General features: G+C 41.3%; 1 protein-coding gene across 1 annotated transcript in view; it reads left to right on the top strand.

Moving 5' to 3' along the window:
- Window positions 1-14,239, top strand: part of GUCY2F (guanylate cyclase 2F, retinal) — a 101,838-nt gene extending 87,599 nt beyond the window's left edge. Inside the window, exons 15-18 of the mRNA XM_026014924.2 lie at window positions 4,147-4,245; window positions 7,170-7,264; window positions 13,974-14,062; window positions 14,152-14,239. Of these exons, the coding sequence (XP_025870709.1) occupies window positions 4,147-4,245; window positions 7,170-7,264; window positions 13,974-14,062; window positions 14,152-14,239 (371 nt within the window). The remainder of the gene's footprint in view (window positions 1-4,146; window positions 4,246-7,169; window positions 7,265-13,973; window positions 14,063-14,151) is intronic.
- The last annotated feature ends 1,901 nt before the right edge of the window (window positions 14,240-16,140 follow it).

Raw genomic sequence — 16,140 nt, 5'->3', positions numbered from 1 at the left:
GACATTGCTGCTATAAACATTGGGGTGCAGGTGTTACAGCGTTTTATTGCATCTGTGTCTTTTTTTTAATAATAAATTTATTTTTTATTGGTGTTCAATTTGCCAACATACAGAATTACACCCAGTGCTCATCCCGTCAAGTGCCCCCCTCAGTGCCCATCACCCATTCACCCCCACCCCCCGCCCTCCTCCCCTTCCACCACCCCTAGTTCATTTCCCAGAGTTAGGAGTCTTCATGTTCTGTCTCCCTTTCTGATATTTCCTACCCATTTCTTCTCCCTTCCCTTCTATTCCCTTTCACTATTATTTATATTCCCCAAATGAATGAGAACATACACTGTTTGTCCTTGTCCGATTGACTTATTTCACTCAGCATAATACCCTCCAGGTCCATCCACATTGAAGCAAATGGTGGGTATTTGTCATTTCTAATGGCTGAGTAATATTCCATTGTATACATAGATCACATGTTCTTTATCCATTCATCTTTCGATGGACACCAAGGCTCCTTCCACAGTTTGGCTATTGTGGACATTGCTGCTAGAAACATCGGGGTGCAGGTGTCCCGGCGTTACATTGGATCTGCATCTTTGGGGTAAATCCCCAGCAGTGCAATTGCTGGGTCGTAGGGCAGGTCTATTTTTAACTCTTTGAGGAACCTCCATACAGTTTTCCAGAGTGGCTGCACCAGTTCACATTCCCACCAACAGTGCAAGAGGGTTCCCCTTTTTCCACATCCTCTCCAACATTTGTTGTTTCCTGTCTTCTTAATTATCCCCATTCTCACTGGTGTGAGGTGGTATTTCATTGTGGTTTAGATTTGTATTTCCCTGATGGCCATTGATGCGGAGCATTTTCTCATGTGCTTGTTGGCCATGTCTATGTCTTCTTTGGTGAAATTTCTGTTCATGTCTGTTGCCCATTTCATGATTGGATTGTTTGTTTCTTGGGTGTTGAGTTTACTAAGTTCTTTATAGATCTTGGATACTAGCCCTTTATCTGGTAGGTCATTTGCAAACATCTTCTCCCATTCTGTAGGTTGTCTTTTAGTTTTGTAGACTGTTTCTTTTGCTGTGCAGAAGCTTTTTTATCTTTATGAAGTCCCAATAGTTCATTTTTGCTTCTGTTTCTCTTGCCTTCATGGATGTGTCTTGCAAGAAGTTGCCATGGCCAAGTTCAAAAAGGGTGTTGCCTGTGTTCTCTTCTAGGATTTTGATGGATTCTGTCTCACATTTAGATCTTTCATCCATTTTGAGTTTATCTTGTGTATGGTGTAAGAGAATGGTCGAGTTTCATTCTTCTGCATGTGGATGTCCAATTATCCCAGCACCATTTATTGAAGAGACTGTCTTTTTGCCAGTGGGTAGTCTTTCCTGCTTTGTCGAATATTAGTTGACCATAAAGTTGAGGGTCCACTTCTGGATTCTCTATTCTGTTCCATTGATCTATGTGTCTGTTTTTGTGCCAGTACCACACTGTCTTGATGACCACAGCTTTGTAGTACAACCTGAAATCTGGCATTGTGATGCCCCCAGCTATGGTTTTCTTTTTTAATATTCCCCTGGCTTTTCGGGATCTTTTCTGATTCCACACAAATCTTAAGATGATTTGTTCCAACTCTCTGAAGAAAGTCCATGGTATTTTGATAGGGATTGCATTAAATGTGTAAATTGCCCTGGGTAACATTGACATTTTACAATATTAATTCTTCCAATCTATGAGCATGGAATATTTTTCCATCTCTTTGTGTCTTCCTCAATTTCTTTCAGAAGTGTTCTATAGTTTTTAGGGTATAGATCTTTTACCTCTTTGGTTAGGTTTATTCCTAGGTATCTTATGCTTTTGGGCACAGTTGTAAATGGGATTGACTCCTTAATTTCTCTTTCTTCAGTCTCATTGTGAGTGTATAGAAATGCCACTGATTTCTGGGCATTGATTTTGTATCCTGCCACACTGCCGAATTGCTGTATGAGTTCTAGCAATCTTGGGGTGGAATCTTTTGAGTTTTCTATGTACAGTATCATGTCATCTGTGAAGAGGGAGAGTTTGACTCCTTTGCCAATTTGAATGCCTTTTATTTCTTTTTGTTGCATGATTGCTGAGGCTAGGACTTCTAGTACTATGTTGAATAGCAGTGGTGAGAGTGGACATCCCTGTTGTGGACAGGAAACTTTTCTTACTCATGTTTGCATCCTGAATGCTTGGCACACAGCAAGTGTTCAGTATTTTTCTTTTAAAGAAAAGTGCTCATCTCTCATTTGTTCTTCAGTTCCACATCTCCAATGCTCTTCAGTATATGTCTTCTTAGATGGTTCACCATTATTTCGAATTCAACATGTCTAAAAGTTCAAGTCACTTTTTTCCACAAACCATAAGCCCACGCCAATTTCTTCATGGTTTTTAGCCAATAAATCTGTTGATTCTCCTTTCACAATGTCTCTCTTTCACCTCCCCTTCATCTCCTTCCCAGTACTCACAACCTTATGCTTGCATTATAGCAACAGCCACCTAACAGGTTTCCCTGATTTTACTTTCTCCCCTTTCAATGCATTCTATACACTGATCTGAGAAGAAAAAAGGAAAAAATCATTGTCACATAATTCCCTGCTCAAAATTCTCTTGTGGTTCAAGGTCCTCAATCTTGTTCAGCCCAATATTCAATCTTGACTCCAGTTTCTCCCTAGCCCCTGAACTAGGCTGACTGCTTTCTCTAAGAGCTTCCCAAAATTCCATGCTCAATCTAAACCACAAATCTATGATTCATGTCCCTTTTCTCCTACTCAAATCTTACCCACCCATCAAGATTCAAATAAAATCCGCCTTCTTCATTCTTCTTGACTGAATCATGTCCTAATAAGCAAACCCATCCCATTTTCTAAATTATTACAGCACTTTTGCTTTTACCATTTATGTTACTTCAACTATACATTGTCTTGGGTTGTTGCTTAGTTGCTTCTTGTTTAGTAGTCTCTTCTCTTTGACTATAAACTCGTAAAGAACTGAGACCATGTGTTACATTTCTTTTTTATTCCTCATGGTGCCTTAGCTCAGTGCTCAATGAATGCATATGAATGGGTAAGAAATGAATTAGTATGAAAAACGTAATTTTTGTAGTTCTTTTTTTAAGATTTAATTCATTTATTCATGAGAGACACATAGAGAGAGAGGGAGAGAGAAACAGACTCAGGGACACAGGCAGAGGGAGAGGGAGAAGCGGGCTTCATGCAGGGAGCCTGCTGTGGGACTGTATCCCGGGTCTGCAGGATTAGGCCCTGGGCTGAAGGCGGCGCTAAACTGCTGAGCCACCCGGGCTGCCCGAGTTTTGTAGTTCTTATTTATTTTTATCCTTATAAATTAAAGAAATAACTTTTTTTTTAAGAAATAACTTTTTGAAGCAAAAAACACTTAATTACTATTTTAAACTCAGGAAATAGCAAAAAGATAATGTTGAACCATTTTAAATAGAAACAAAGCAGAGTCCAGAAATGTAAGGGTGGAGAACTTTCTAGATACTCCTGAATTAGGTTTTCAAAATGGTTTCTGAAATTTTTTTCAAGTAATGTTCACTGTCTGAACACCTAACATGGCCATATTGAAATGTAAGAACAAAATACATTCTAATGGCAAATAGAAAATGTTCTTAAGGGCAGCCCGGGTGGCGGTTTAGCGCTGCCTTTGGCCAGGGGTGTGATCCTGGAGACGTGGGATCGAGTCCCACGTTGGGCTCCTTGCATGGATCCTGCTTCTCCCTCTGCCTGTGCCTCTGCCTCTCTCTCTGTCTGTGTGTTTCTGTCATGAATAAATAAATAAAATATTTTAAAAAATTCTTCAATTATCTATGCATATTGCTTGTCCATGTCCCTAACACAAATGATTGAAAATCAATTCTACTTCTTTTCAGATTTTCCAATTGTCTTAGCAATAATTCTCTTGGGAAATGAATAGCCCCATGAGATCCCTCTTTCCAACCCTAAGACATAACAAAGGCTCAGTTTTTTTTTTTAATTGCAACAAACATGCTTGGATCCTGAGTCTCTGCTGAGGCCTTTCTGGTTTGGCTTTTATGCTTATTTGTCCCCATTGACAGATCTAAGCATCTGTCTGTATACCTGTTGACTATAATGCCAACTGACTGCTACTCTACAGGGCCAGTTGTTGCTGGAGTGGTGGGCCTTACCATGCCCAGATACTGCCTATTTGGAGACACTGTGAACACAGCTTCTCGGATGGAATCAACAGGGTTACGTGAGTCCCTAAGTGATGGGATGGGATGGTAATCTCCTACCGTTGAAAAAGTGGTTATTCTTCAAGAGAGGGAAGGAGAGCAGAATACCTGATGTTTTAATGTTTTTTTGAAAAAGTAAGATAATTTGAGAAGATTTAGATTTTACACACATTTTTTCCTGGTTTCTAATGGCAAGCCAGTAGGGGGTGATGTTGGATTAAACATGTACCTTTCTTGTTACAGAAATGAAGCTGTAGCTAAGTGACACTGAGTCAATTTGATTGAAACAACTAAAGATGTCCTTTGGGTAAAGAAAAAAAAAATGGCTAGCCTAGTGGGTTCGGGGAAGACATGTTTAGAAAAGAGAAAGTAGGGGACTGGCATTTTTAGTTTTTCAAATAGTTTGTGGAGACACACACAGAATCAGCTGCCTCCCACCCAAATGCTGTTTGCTGCTCTAGTCCTCTTTCTGAACTAGTTAGGATCCCAAGAGTTCTGGTTTTATCAAATAGCCCCATTGAATTTAGCTAGCAATAATCCCTCAGTCTAAGGAGCTTGGAATTTTGAAATAATTAATTCCAATTTGCCTGTATATAAAACCTTTAGTTTCTATCAAAACAGGCATGGTGTCAAAATAGCATTTCTTTCCCCCTTCTTTGAGAATAAAACTGTAAACATTTACGCCATCTGTCTGTTACTGGCACCTCTTTATTGGTTATTTACTGCTGGTACTAAGGCAATGTCATAATCACAACATACCTTTACCTTTATCATGGTTGAGCAAAAATTTGTTTATACTAATATAGGAAAAGCACAGAAAACAATAATAGGTTCTATACACAGGTTTCATGGGTATTCTATTTAAAATCACTTAAGCTTGTAGAAGCCCTGGCTTTGGCAGCTGCTAGACAAGATAAACTCTTCCCAAACTCCAGCAGTATATGCAGACTAGTCCCTGATGATATGGTGGCCTATATCACAGTGGGTGGTGCTCTGTCTGACCCCACTCCTCATCACTCATGTGCAGAAATGGGCTTGCACAATGGGTCCAGTCTTAGTCAATCTAGCATGTGCGGCCATGATTAAGGAGGCAGCACGGAACTTAGAAGCTGTTGTCAGAATAAATTTTCTCACATCTGGGAAAGTCTTCGAACTCCACAGACATGGCAGAAGCCATGGAAGTAGTCATCCAGGAACCACTGCATGCATATGACTGCTCTTAAAGTGCAACCCAAGATGAAGAGAAATTGATCATGGAATCACAATGCAGATTTGGCACAGCACACTGGACTGATGTAAGCTTGTAGAAGACTGAAGTCATATTCTGGTCTGCACCAGGGAAACTCCACTCACTTCATATTGGAAAGAGAGCTGAGAGCAGAAACTGAATTTTCAGATTTAGGTAGCACCTTGTCCAGTGATCAGCTAGGAAGAAGAAAAGAGTGAATCATGCACAGCAGTTGTTTGTTAAATACTGACTATGCAAGGAAGGCATTGTGAGGGAAACAAAGAAGCAGACATATGTGGTCTCAGCACTAAAAGAGCTGGTTAGTGTGCTTTTCTGGAAATTAATGACTGGGACCAAAATAGGGCATTAAGCTCCACACCTGACTGAAGATTTGTAGAGGTAGCCTCATGTTGAATATGAGACCAGGATATGTCATAGGTCTATTAAAAATTAATTTCATCAATATCTACTTTATGCCCAGTTGAATTCACTGACTCTGGAATAGAAGTAGCTGGTGACCCAGTTCTGGAGTGATTCTCCTTGCCACACTCCTGAGTGCTAGTTGGAATGAGCTGTCTCTCTCTTTTGACCTGTGTATTCCTCGCTAGTAGGATTATGACTGACCACCAGATGCTAGTGGAATGGTGCACAGGGAGCTGGCTAGGGGCACCTAGATGAGCATGTGGCTTTTAGGAACCCTTTCTGAGCAGAGGTTTTGGGTGACCATGAATTAGTGAGTAAGACACAAATAACAGTACTGAGCTCGAAGGAAAGTTATGTTATTATGTTATGTTATTATCTGCAAGTTATTATGAGAACACATAGAAATTTCTTGAAATTCTTTCCAGCCATGCCTTCCTGCTTAGATTGTTCTCAGCCTCTGAAAGAATTATTTTCTCAAGTATGTATGGGAATAACTCTTGGACTTGTATTTAAGACTCAACTTGAACAAGATCTTACTTCATAGGATAATACTTTTCAAGAAAGTCAAGGATACTATCTGAGTTAATAATAAATGATTGTTCTTCACCAAAGAATTCCACTTAGTTGCTACATAAAATTTTTAGTCATAGTCCTCAATGTTAACACTCTTATCCCAAGTTGGGCTCATTAGTTGGAAAAGATACATTCGTGTGTGTACACAGCTAGATGCATCCACCCAAAGGAAATTTATAAATCTATAATTGCCATAGAATGTTGACAGAGATCTTGAGACATTTTTTATTGATGTTATTTTAAGTGCAGCAGTATTGGAAGATAGTTGTACGAATGTGCATGTTAAAAGACACCCTTTTGTCTCTTAAGTAGGATATATAGACCTCGGGAGCTCTGCTTTAGCAGTAGCCTGTGGATGAAGCTGCTAGAGCCTAACTTCCCTGAGGAGGTCACATTTCAGCTGAGAGCACAGTAGTGGTAGCTGGTTTCTCAAACACAACCCTGGAGTTAAATTAACACCTTTCTATTGCATGGCCTTTCATCTGAGATAGTGTGTAGGAGGCTGATAGGTGCTATAGCTAACACCTTATTTGGGCCTGGAGAAGAAGGCCACCACTCTCTTTTCCTCCTCCTGTGAAAGCCTACCTGAAGCTCTCTCTCTCTCTCTGGGACTTTCCTTAGGGTCTCCTTCATTTAGGAGGGGGGGTATTTATTACATTAATATTTTCTCACTGATTTTACCTGGAAGAATCCAAAATCACACCTGTCTTTCTTTTACAGCCTACCGCATTCATGTCAGTCATAGCACGGTGACAATTCTTCAAGCTCTGAGTGAGGGCTATGAAGTGGAGCTTCGAGGAAGGACAGAGCTCAGGGTATAATGTCCTTTTGTGTGTGTGTGTGTGTGTGTGTGTGTTTGTGTGTGTGTGTTTGTGTGTGTTTTAATCAAACCACTTGGACACATCTGCCGAAAGGGTTTACCTGGATGTCTGAGACTTAGAGCTATAATTTGGGCAGAATTTCCAAGCCAATTTATGGTCCCAAGAGAGTGTTCCTTTTTGCCTCAGTTTTCTTCTCTTTAAAATATGGCTACAGTGAGGATTGTTAGAACTCCTTCTGAATTTTTCAGACTATGAGCTGCATCTTTCTTCCTTAAAGGATTGCCCAGAATTTGGCTTTTCAGTGAGTTGCACTATTATTTACATCTTCTAACTTCCATTTTATTTCATCTTTGGCAATTCAAGACATGATTCAATAAGCCAAAGTATTAGTGAATTTGGGTTTTCTATTTGCCTGCTCAGTGGTCACCTTTCTAATTTTTCATCCATACCATTGACACCCCCCCCCCCCATTTACAGAGTGGCTTTATGTCTTTTCCCAAGGACCAGGAGGAATAAAGTCAGTTCCTGTGAAAGACAAACATTTTGTAGCACCTTTTCTCTGTTATGTCTATCGCTTGATCTGGGATTCAGGATTAGAATAATTTTCCCTTTTCTTTCTTTCTTTTTTGCCATCTCCACTGGATACTTTTCATCTTCTTCTGGTAACCCCTGAGCCCCCTGGCTTCTCCATTTGTAAGAGACTCTAGACATCTGATCATCTAACTTTTTCATTTTTAGACAAAGAACCAAGGCCCAGAGAGGTGAAGTAACTTGATCAGGGTCACACAGTCAATTGATGGCAGAATCAGGCCAAAACCCAGGAGGTCTGACTCCTCACTCAGTGCTCTTTCTATGGTACCATGGTGCATGAGAGTCATTTTCTCAGCGATTATACTTGGGCAAAGCAAAACCCAGGTACTGAGTGATGCACACTTTGCTCCTGTCATTGGCAAGCCTTCCTCAAATGGTGGCAATTTACATGTAAAAGAATTTCAGAAGTTAAAGTTTGGAAGGTTTGATTCTAGTTGATCACTTCCTTTCCTTGCTAGTTCTAGTTTTTCACTTACAATGGATCCTAATATCTTCTAGCAGATGGGATGAGTCATTTATGAGGGGACAGAGGTTCTTTTCCCACCTCTGCAGAGAATTCAGTGAGATGATGGGCAATATTATTTGAACAGTGAATCACATCACTCAAGGCTTTTGTGATCCCTCTCTATATTGACATTTCTTAGCAGAGGAGGATAAAGGTGGCTTTATTTCCTGAGGCACTTTCCTCTCAGTATTGCTGGGCACAGATTCCATCATTTAAAAGCTGAAGAGCTGAAGAGGTGACAATTTTGCAACTGAAAAGGAGAAATATGCCCACACCCCCATGGTTTTTATTGCCCCCCAAATTCCAGTCGGGAACAATCATATCTTTGGAATAGACAACTTCTTCATTTTTTTTACATTTGTTTTTATTTAAGTTCGATTTGCCAACACGTAGTATAACACCCAGCGCTTATCCCATCAAGTGCCCTCCTCAGTGCCCATCACCCAGTTACCCATTGCCCCCTCCCCCCTCCCGTGCCCACCTCCCCTTCCGAAACCCTTTGCTTGTTTCCCAGTGTTAGGAGTCTCTCATGGTTTGTCTCCCTAATTTTTCCCACTCAGTTCCTCTCCTTTCCCTTATAATCCCTTTCACTATTTCTTATATTCTGCCCATGAGTGAAACCATATGATGATTGTCCTCCGATTGGAAGGACTTTAGATTATATTCTAGTGTGATGAGAAACAATAGGAAAAATCACCCTTTGGTTTAGTGATAAGATTGTAGGAAGGCAAAAGGGAAAGAATCAAAACAGTTAATTTATTGTGGTATGGGGCATCTGGGTGGACAGTTGGTTAAGTGCCCAGCTCTTGGTTTTGGCTCTGGTCCTGATCTCAGGGTCATGGGATTGAGAGCCCATCGAGCCCAAATAAAATCTCAAAAACAAAACAAAACAAATCATACCTTTGGGTGTTTGGAGTACAAAAGCAGGACTACTTCAAAAGGGCCCTTTGCAGCTTCACAGTTTTCCTTACCCCAAGGAATTTGGGAACACGCTATAACAAGCTGGAGGAAGAGGCAGGGAGAGGCCATGTCAGACTTTGCTTAGTGAGGTGGTAGAGGCTTCCTGATTGAGAGGGAGATACTGAGAGAGAATGGGGGGGGGCAGGGGAAAGGAAGGAGCAATGTGAAGAAAGAAGAGAATAGGAAGTCCCAAAGAAAGGAGAAAATAGGAGGTCCTTTCTGCCTCTGTACCTCTGCCCCCAACCAGAGGCAGGTATTGGACATTACATACTAGGGACCGGGGGACAGAAGACTCCTTGCCCTTTGGAGACATACAATATATCCCAATAAGACCATCTCACCAGCACACTTCAGAAATTCTAATTCAACATTTCCATCCCTTGTTCACTTTGTGTTGCTAGAGAGCAAGAATCACTTTAGTACATAGGTCAGAAGGGCCACATTTGATAGCCTTTGTGATGGCAAAGACGATAGTTGAAATCATCTTCCCTTCCAGCTGACTGATGCTTGAAATTCCTCTATCAGAGCTTCTTCTCTTGGACTCAAGGATTGGATCCAATAACAACACTCTTTTCCTACTCTATCTCCTTCACTGGAGTGGTAACACTTAGTTGTTTCCCCTAGTGGAATCAAAGGTGTAGATTGGATTGGGTGAGAGAAGAGAACATAGTGCAGTTGAATAATTAGGTGGGTGGGGGTTACAAAGAAAGACATCAAACTGAGAAAGCTGAGGTAGATTGCGGGAGGACTCATTTAGAGGTGATAAGCTCAGCCTCTGAGAAGTTGTCCTACTGCCTGCTCCAATCCCCTCTGTACTGGCAACAAATCATCAGTGTGTAACTGGCCAATTCTACTTTTTAAAATATTTCTTTCCTAATTGCCTAGTGATAAGTCGTCTTATTACCTCTTCTCTTACACGAGTCCTATTTCAGTTATTGTTTTTCTGACGTCTGAAGCTTCTTGCTGAGCCTTTGTATATATCTAGGTTTATCAGCTGTATTTACTAGGGCCTCTTAGGTACATTTACATTCTGAGAAGACTTTCCTGAATGGCTGTTCTAAGCCAGTTTATGTCATTGCCAGAGGTGGACACTTGTGACCTTGTCTCTGAATTCTGGGGCCAAATAGGATTTGATTGTCAGGCCCCTAAGCTGTAGGATTTTGTAGCTCAAAATCCTGTTTGATTTGTGATTTCTCTTTTTCCCCAACCTCTTCCACCCCTATTCTCAACACCTAACACTCATATATATAAGTTTGCACATGTATAAGCATGTGGCACACACACATGTGCACATGCACACATATACCAGCAATTGAGCTGAGGAGGTTGGGGCCACCTGAGTGGCTCAGTCACTTAAGCATCCGACTCTTGATTTCAGCTCAGGTTATGAACTTGGGGTTGTGAGACTGAGCCCCGTGTCAGGGTCTGTGCTAGGCATGGAGCCACTTAAGATTTTTTCTCTCTCTCATTCTCCTTCTGTCCTTCCCCAACTCCCATCTCTTAAAAAAAGGAAGTAATGAGGTTGTGTTGGCAGAGTCATGAAGGTCAAAATGTCTGGTCTCTAATTCTTGTCCCATCAATGACTCAATGTGTGACACTGGACAAGTAATTTTATCCTCTCTATGCTTCCATTTCTTCACATAGAAGCCTCTTCTGACCTGTGATTATCAGGAAGCTCATTAATCACAATCTTTAAAATTCTCAACAGTTGCTTTTTGGCCTCTAGACCTGTCCGTTGACTCCAGGGTGTTGGAAAAGTTGCATGGTATAGAAAGAAGAGCATTTAAAATTTGGAGTCTAAGTTGTTAAATAGACTTACTGTGATGAACATTTTACAGTATACATGCAATATATATCAAATCATTATATTGTACACCTGAAACTAATATAATGTTGTATGTCAGTTATATCTCAATAAAAATAGCTAACTCATAGTAAAAAGAAAATAAGTAAAACTTGGACTCTAGTAAAATTGGGTTCAAGTTCCAGCTATGTGTGCTTATTGACAAATCATTTAATTTCCATGAAACTCAGTGTCCCTCTTTTCAGAATGAAGTTAATAATAAGCCCACCTTCTAGAGGTTTTGTGAGAATTAAAAAAATACAGGATATGCCAAAGTGTCTTAAAAGTGTTAGGCCAAAGTAAGATGCTATTATTTGGCGGGGGGGTGTCCAGGACTGCCTAGGGATTGATACTAAGTCAAAGGGCTTGCTTTAGGTTTTAGTGGTTGAATACTTGTTTTCCCCCTTTTCTCTCTTTAGCAGAATTTTGGAAATAGGGTGGGTAAACAGAGAGCTAGGATTCTAAGAATTCTCCTGGATGGGCTCCATAACCTCAGAGAGCCCCTGGGGCTCCCCTGCATACTCTTTGATTTGGAAGCTTGCCTGGGTCCATAACACTCCCATTTTCTTTTGCAATCATTGGTTTTGGCATCCCAGTGTGTGTCCCAGGACTCACCCAAATATCTGGACAATCCTGGAATCTACAAAGCTCCTTTGGGGATTGGCATGCTGTGCCTATAGTCTCTAGATCTCAAGACAAATAGCCAAATATGCTTGGGAGTTGGGATCCTCAAGTTTGAGCTTTAAGAGTATGTTTTAGCAAAGTGAGGTCCAATGACACCTTGAGTATTCCAAGTACTCAAGGATTGAGTTTTCCAGTTAATGGAATAGTCTATGTACTAAACAACTGTTCTGTATGAGACACTGCACTAGGTACTGTGAGGAAAAGAGCTTAGGAGGGCAGAAGATTTGGGCTTGTATTTAGAGCCCAAAACATGGCCTGATAGTGTTTTTATTTAACAACACTGTGAGCTTCTAAAGCACAGAGCCATTTCTGTATTTCTACACCTGGTATAGTGAGGGTAGAATAAGTATAATAGGTGTTATGAGTGTATTTTAAAGTTGTTCACTTCTGAAAACAGAGTGGCTCCAAACAGTCCAATTATTTGAGGTTTAGGGTGAGTTGGTTGTCAGCTAGTGAAGATTGGGCTGTTGTGGTATTCTCTTCCTACTTGCCTATAGTGGGCTTATTCAGAGCCTTGAGCCAAATATCTGCAAAATGCTTTTAGAGTCTTCCATTAAATGTGCTTATTATTATTATTATTATTATTATTATTACATTATTGTTAAGGGATGAATATATGTGATGTATAATAGAGAAAAATGAATTTGATATTTAAAGGGGGTCAAATCTAAGTGAATTGCTAAGTTAAACAATTTAGAACTGTTCCAAATGAGATCAGCCAAGAGTGAGACCATATTTCAGGTTAATGAGTTGGAAACACATCCCATTACTTTTCTCAGTCTTAGTAAACACATTTTTTTCCCTTATGAGTTGGAAGAAATGAAAGAACAGTTGAAAGACAATTGAAAGGAGGAGAGTGAAACACATTGAGAAGAGTGCTTGTTGGAAAGAGGGGAGGGTGAAGCAGAGGCAGAAAACTTGGCTCTTCTGAGGTCATCACTTAGGCTCTGGGGTGACCAGCTCTGAGGTCATCACTTAGGCTCTGGGGTGACCAGCTGGAGTTTACACTCCTTTTTTCTTCTCAGAATCCATGGTTCTCGACAACCAAGAAACTGGGCTGTAGATGGAGGCTTCCCTGGGGTCTCTCTCTACCTGTGAAAATCCCTTGGAAGGAAAAAAAGAACACTGCAGAAATGTAGACTGCTTGGGACACCTGGGTAGCTCAGTGGTTTGGTGCCTGCCTTCGATCAGGGCATGATCCTGGATTCCCCTGACTGAGTCCCGCATTGGGCTCCCTGCATGGAGCCTGCTTCTCCCTCTGCCTGTGTTTCTCTCTCTCTGTCTCTCTCTGTCTCTCTGTCTCTCTCTCTCTGTGTGTGTGTGTGTGTGTGTCTCATGAATAAATAAATAAAATGTTTTTTTTTTAAAGAAATGTGGACTGCTCTAAGCAGCCAGGGTGCCCTGGCCTTTAAAGTTGAACAGCCTGCTTTCCATATCTATTCCAATTTTTGAATTTCGTGAGAGCCTTTGGCGAGTGTTTGGGGGAGATAGACTCTGAATATTTGTACTCTAGATACAAAAGACAATGGAACACCTAAGGCTAAAAGATCAGGGCAAAAATGACAAACAAAATCTTGAATTCACCATCCAGATATTTGGTTTCTATGAAGCCAAACAACCACACATTCCCAACGATGGAGCTATGTGACAGTGGGTAGACAAAGCATCTGGATGACAGCTTCAAATGGTGTTCATTTTTCTTTTTCTTTCTTTTTTTTAGAGAGGGGAAGGGGCAGAAGGAGAAGGAGAGAGGGAGAATCTTAAGCAGACTCCATGCCCAGCATGGAGCCCGATGCAGGGCTCGATCTCACAACCCTGAGATCATGACCTGTGCGGAAATAAAGAGTTGGAAGCTGAGCCAACTAAGCCACCCTGGTGCCACCAAATGGTGTTAACTTTTCATCTGCTTGCTGTGTCAGCTTATGGAACTTGCCTGAGGCTCGGGTATATATAGTAAGGAAGCTGTGTAAGAAGGAAGACTCCAGGGAATGGTGATGAGGGTGAAACAGAGCCAATTTCTGAGCCCAACTGAATGCTTATACCCCATTGATGAGAAAATAAGGAAAATTGGGAAAATTGGTTATAGCATGTTTAAAATTTTCTGTATTTTCTATAATAAGGGCAAAGGCACAGAAGAGACTTTCTGGCTGGTTGGAAAAAAAGGATTCACAAAACCCCTTCCTGTGCCCCCACCAATGGGCAAAGATGGGTAAGTAGGGTTCACATTTAATTAGAGTCTTCCTATGTCCCACTCTGCTCCACTGTCTTCACTATTTTTGTGTCTCTTCTGCCCCATAGGCAAGTGGGCCATGGCTTACAACCAGTAGAGATTGCAGCCTTCCAGAAAAGAAAAGCAGAAAGGCAGCTGGTGAGAAACAAGCCATAAGGTAATGGCCAGCAGGAAAACAGCGCATAGGAGTTTGCCAAATTTTCAAAGCTGGGGCTCCCTTTGGGATGGGTGCCCGTCTAAGCCTACACTCTGTTGGCAGAGTGTGATGGAGTTGGTGAATTTCCAAGCTCCACTGAGTTGAGCAAAAACCTTGTGGAGAGGCCTGTTGCAGAGCAAGCTGAATTTGAGGGAGGTCAGCTGCCCGGCCTGAGAGGTCCTTGCTTCCTGCACGGATAACACATTTGAATGTTAACAAGGCTGGCCTTGTCATTCAGTTATCAGACAGGTGCACCTGTCTGTTTCATTGTCAAGTACCTGGACCACATGATGAGCCACCTCACGTCTTTGGAGATTCACATATATCTAAGCAATACAGCAATATTATGATGATCCCCTTTTCCCAGGATCCATTGGCAAGACCATCTTTTAGGGGATGTTATGTCATTTCCACTGGAGGCACTGCTTGGTCCCTTCTGAGGTTGGCATTGCCAACCAAAATAAGATTGGTTACTCCTTGACTGCCTGGCTTGAATTCAGGACAATTTCCCCCATTGCTCCTTCTCCTACAAGAATGGTATGATTATGAAGCAGCAACAACAGCCTAATTATCAAGAATTATCCCCATATATTTATCTCTGAGGAATCCATTGCTTTCTGGGGCTCCTGTCAGTATCTCTTCTCTATTTTACCTTCTTATTTTCTCTTTTATGGAGACTTTGACCCTAAGACCCATTGCTCTGTCCACATATCCTTGGAAATAACAAGATTCTGAATTAAACATAAGGGCATCTTCATACACTCTATAAACTCCTGCTCCCTTGTTTCTTAGCATATGTTCTTAGCATATTTTCAGAATAATCACAATTCTAGCAGCAACTGCTAAATACATCCACATATATTTTGTTTTCCTATTAGCCTCTGTTGACTTTGTCAGCTCTCTATGACTGATTCTCTCCTAAAGAAACCCAGTGTGTCTTCATTTCTCCAATTATCACAGGTACCCTCTGTAAATCATAATATTTATGCTTCAGAAAAGCTTCAGTACTGAGCATGCGGCTGCCCTGCAGCCCCCTATAATACCCTCTGCCGTCCTGCCACCTGGGATCTAGCTCTGTTTCTTCCTATTGGTCAGTACAAGCAGATTAAGCAGCTGGGACACACATTCATCTAATTTCCAGTATCATTCTTTCCCCTGGGGAAGGAAACACACAGACACACATAGGCACACAATCTCTTTCTCTATCTTTCTATCTTTCTCTCACAGCAAGAAAGATCTTGGAAGCTCTTGAAGGGTTTTCCCTTTGATGGGGTGGCATAGGCATTTTAGGCACTGTGCAAGAATCTATCTGTTCCTAAAAATGTGTTGGAGTTTGTAGAAGACACTGCAGTTGACTCACCATCACTGGCTGTGTGCTTTGTAGTGTTTTCCCAGCACTGCAAATGGATGTGCCTTAGGCCATTTATACTCACTCATCTGGACCCCCTTGATAGACGGCAGGCTTCTATGGGCTGTGAATATATGGGATGGATTGACGCCAACTGGCCCGATTGTGGATTTGACCTTTGATCTTGGCCTCATTAGCACTTATGCTTTAATTAACATGTTAATTGACCACAGTGGCCTTGGCAGACTGTGCAAATCACAAAAATCCTCAAGAAAAGCACCCTTGACAAATATCAGAAGGCTTGATCCAGATCTAAGAGCTCTCAGACATCTTGCTTCTCTCATTAAATGTCCTAGTTGATGTCATCCAATAACACCACCTATTCTACAATGTTACCAACTTTCTATGAATTTTCGGCTGACTCCTAGTGAGATAGACCCAATTCACCGAAGACTCACAATATCAATGAATGCCTTTCACCCGTTGTTGTCATGGGAGTTGTTAGGGGAAAAT

This window comes from Vulpes vulpes, chromosome X (genome assembly GCF_048418805.1).
Source record: "Vulpes vulpes isolate BD-2025 chromosome X, VulVul3, whole genome shotgun sequence".
Taxonomy (NCBI): domain Eukaryota; kingdom Metazoa; phylum Chordata; class Mammalia; order Carnivora; family Canidae; genus Vulpes; species Vulpes vulpes.
This window is presented reverse-complemented; position numbering and strand designations above follow the sequence as displayed.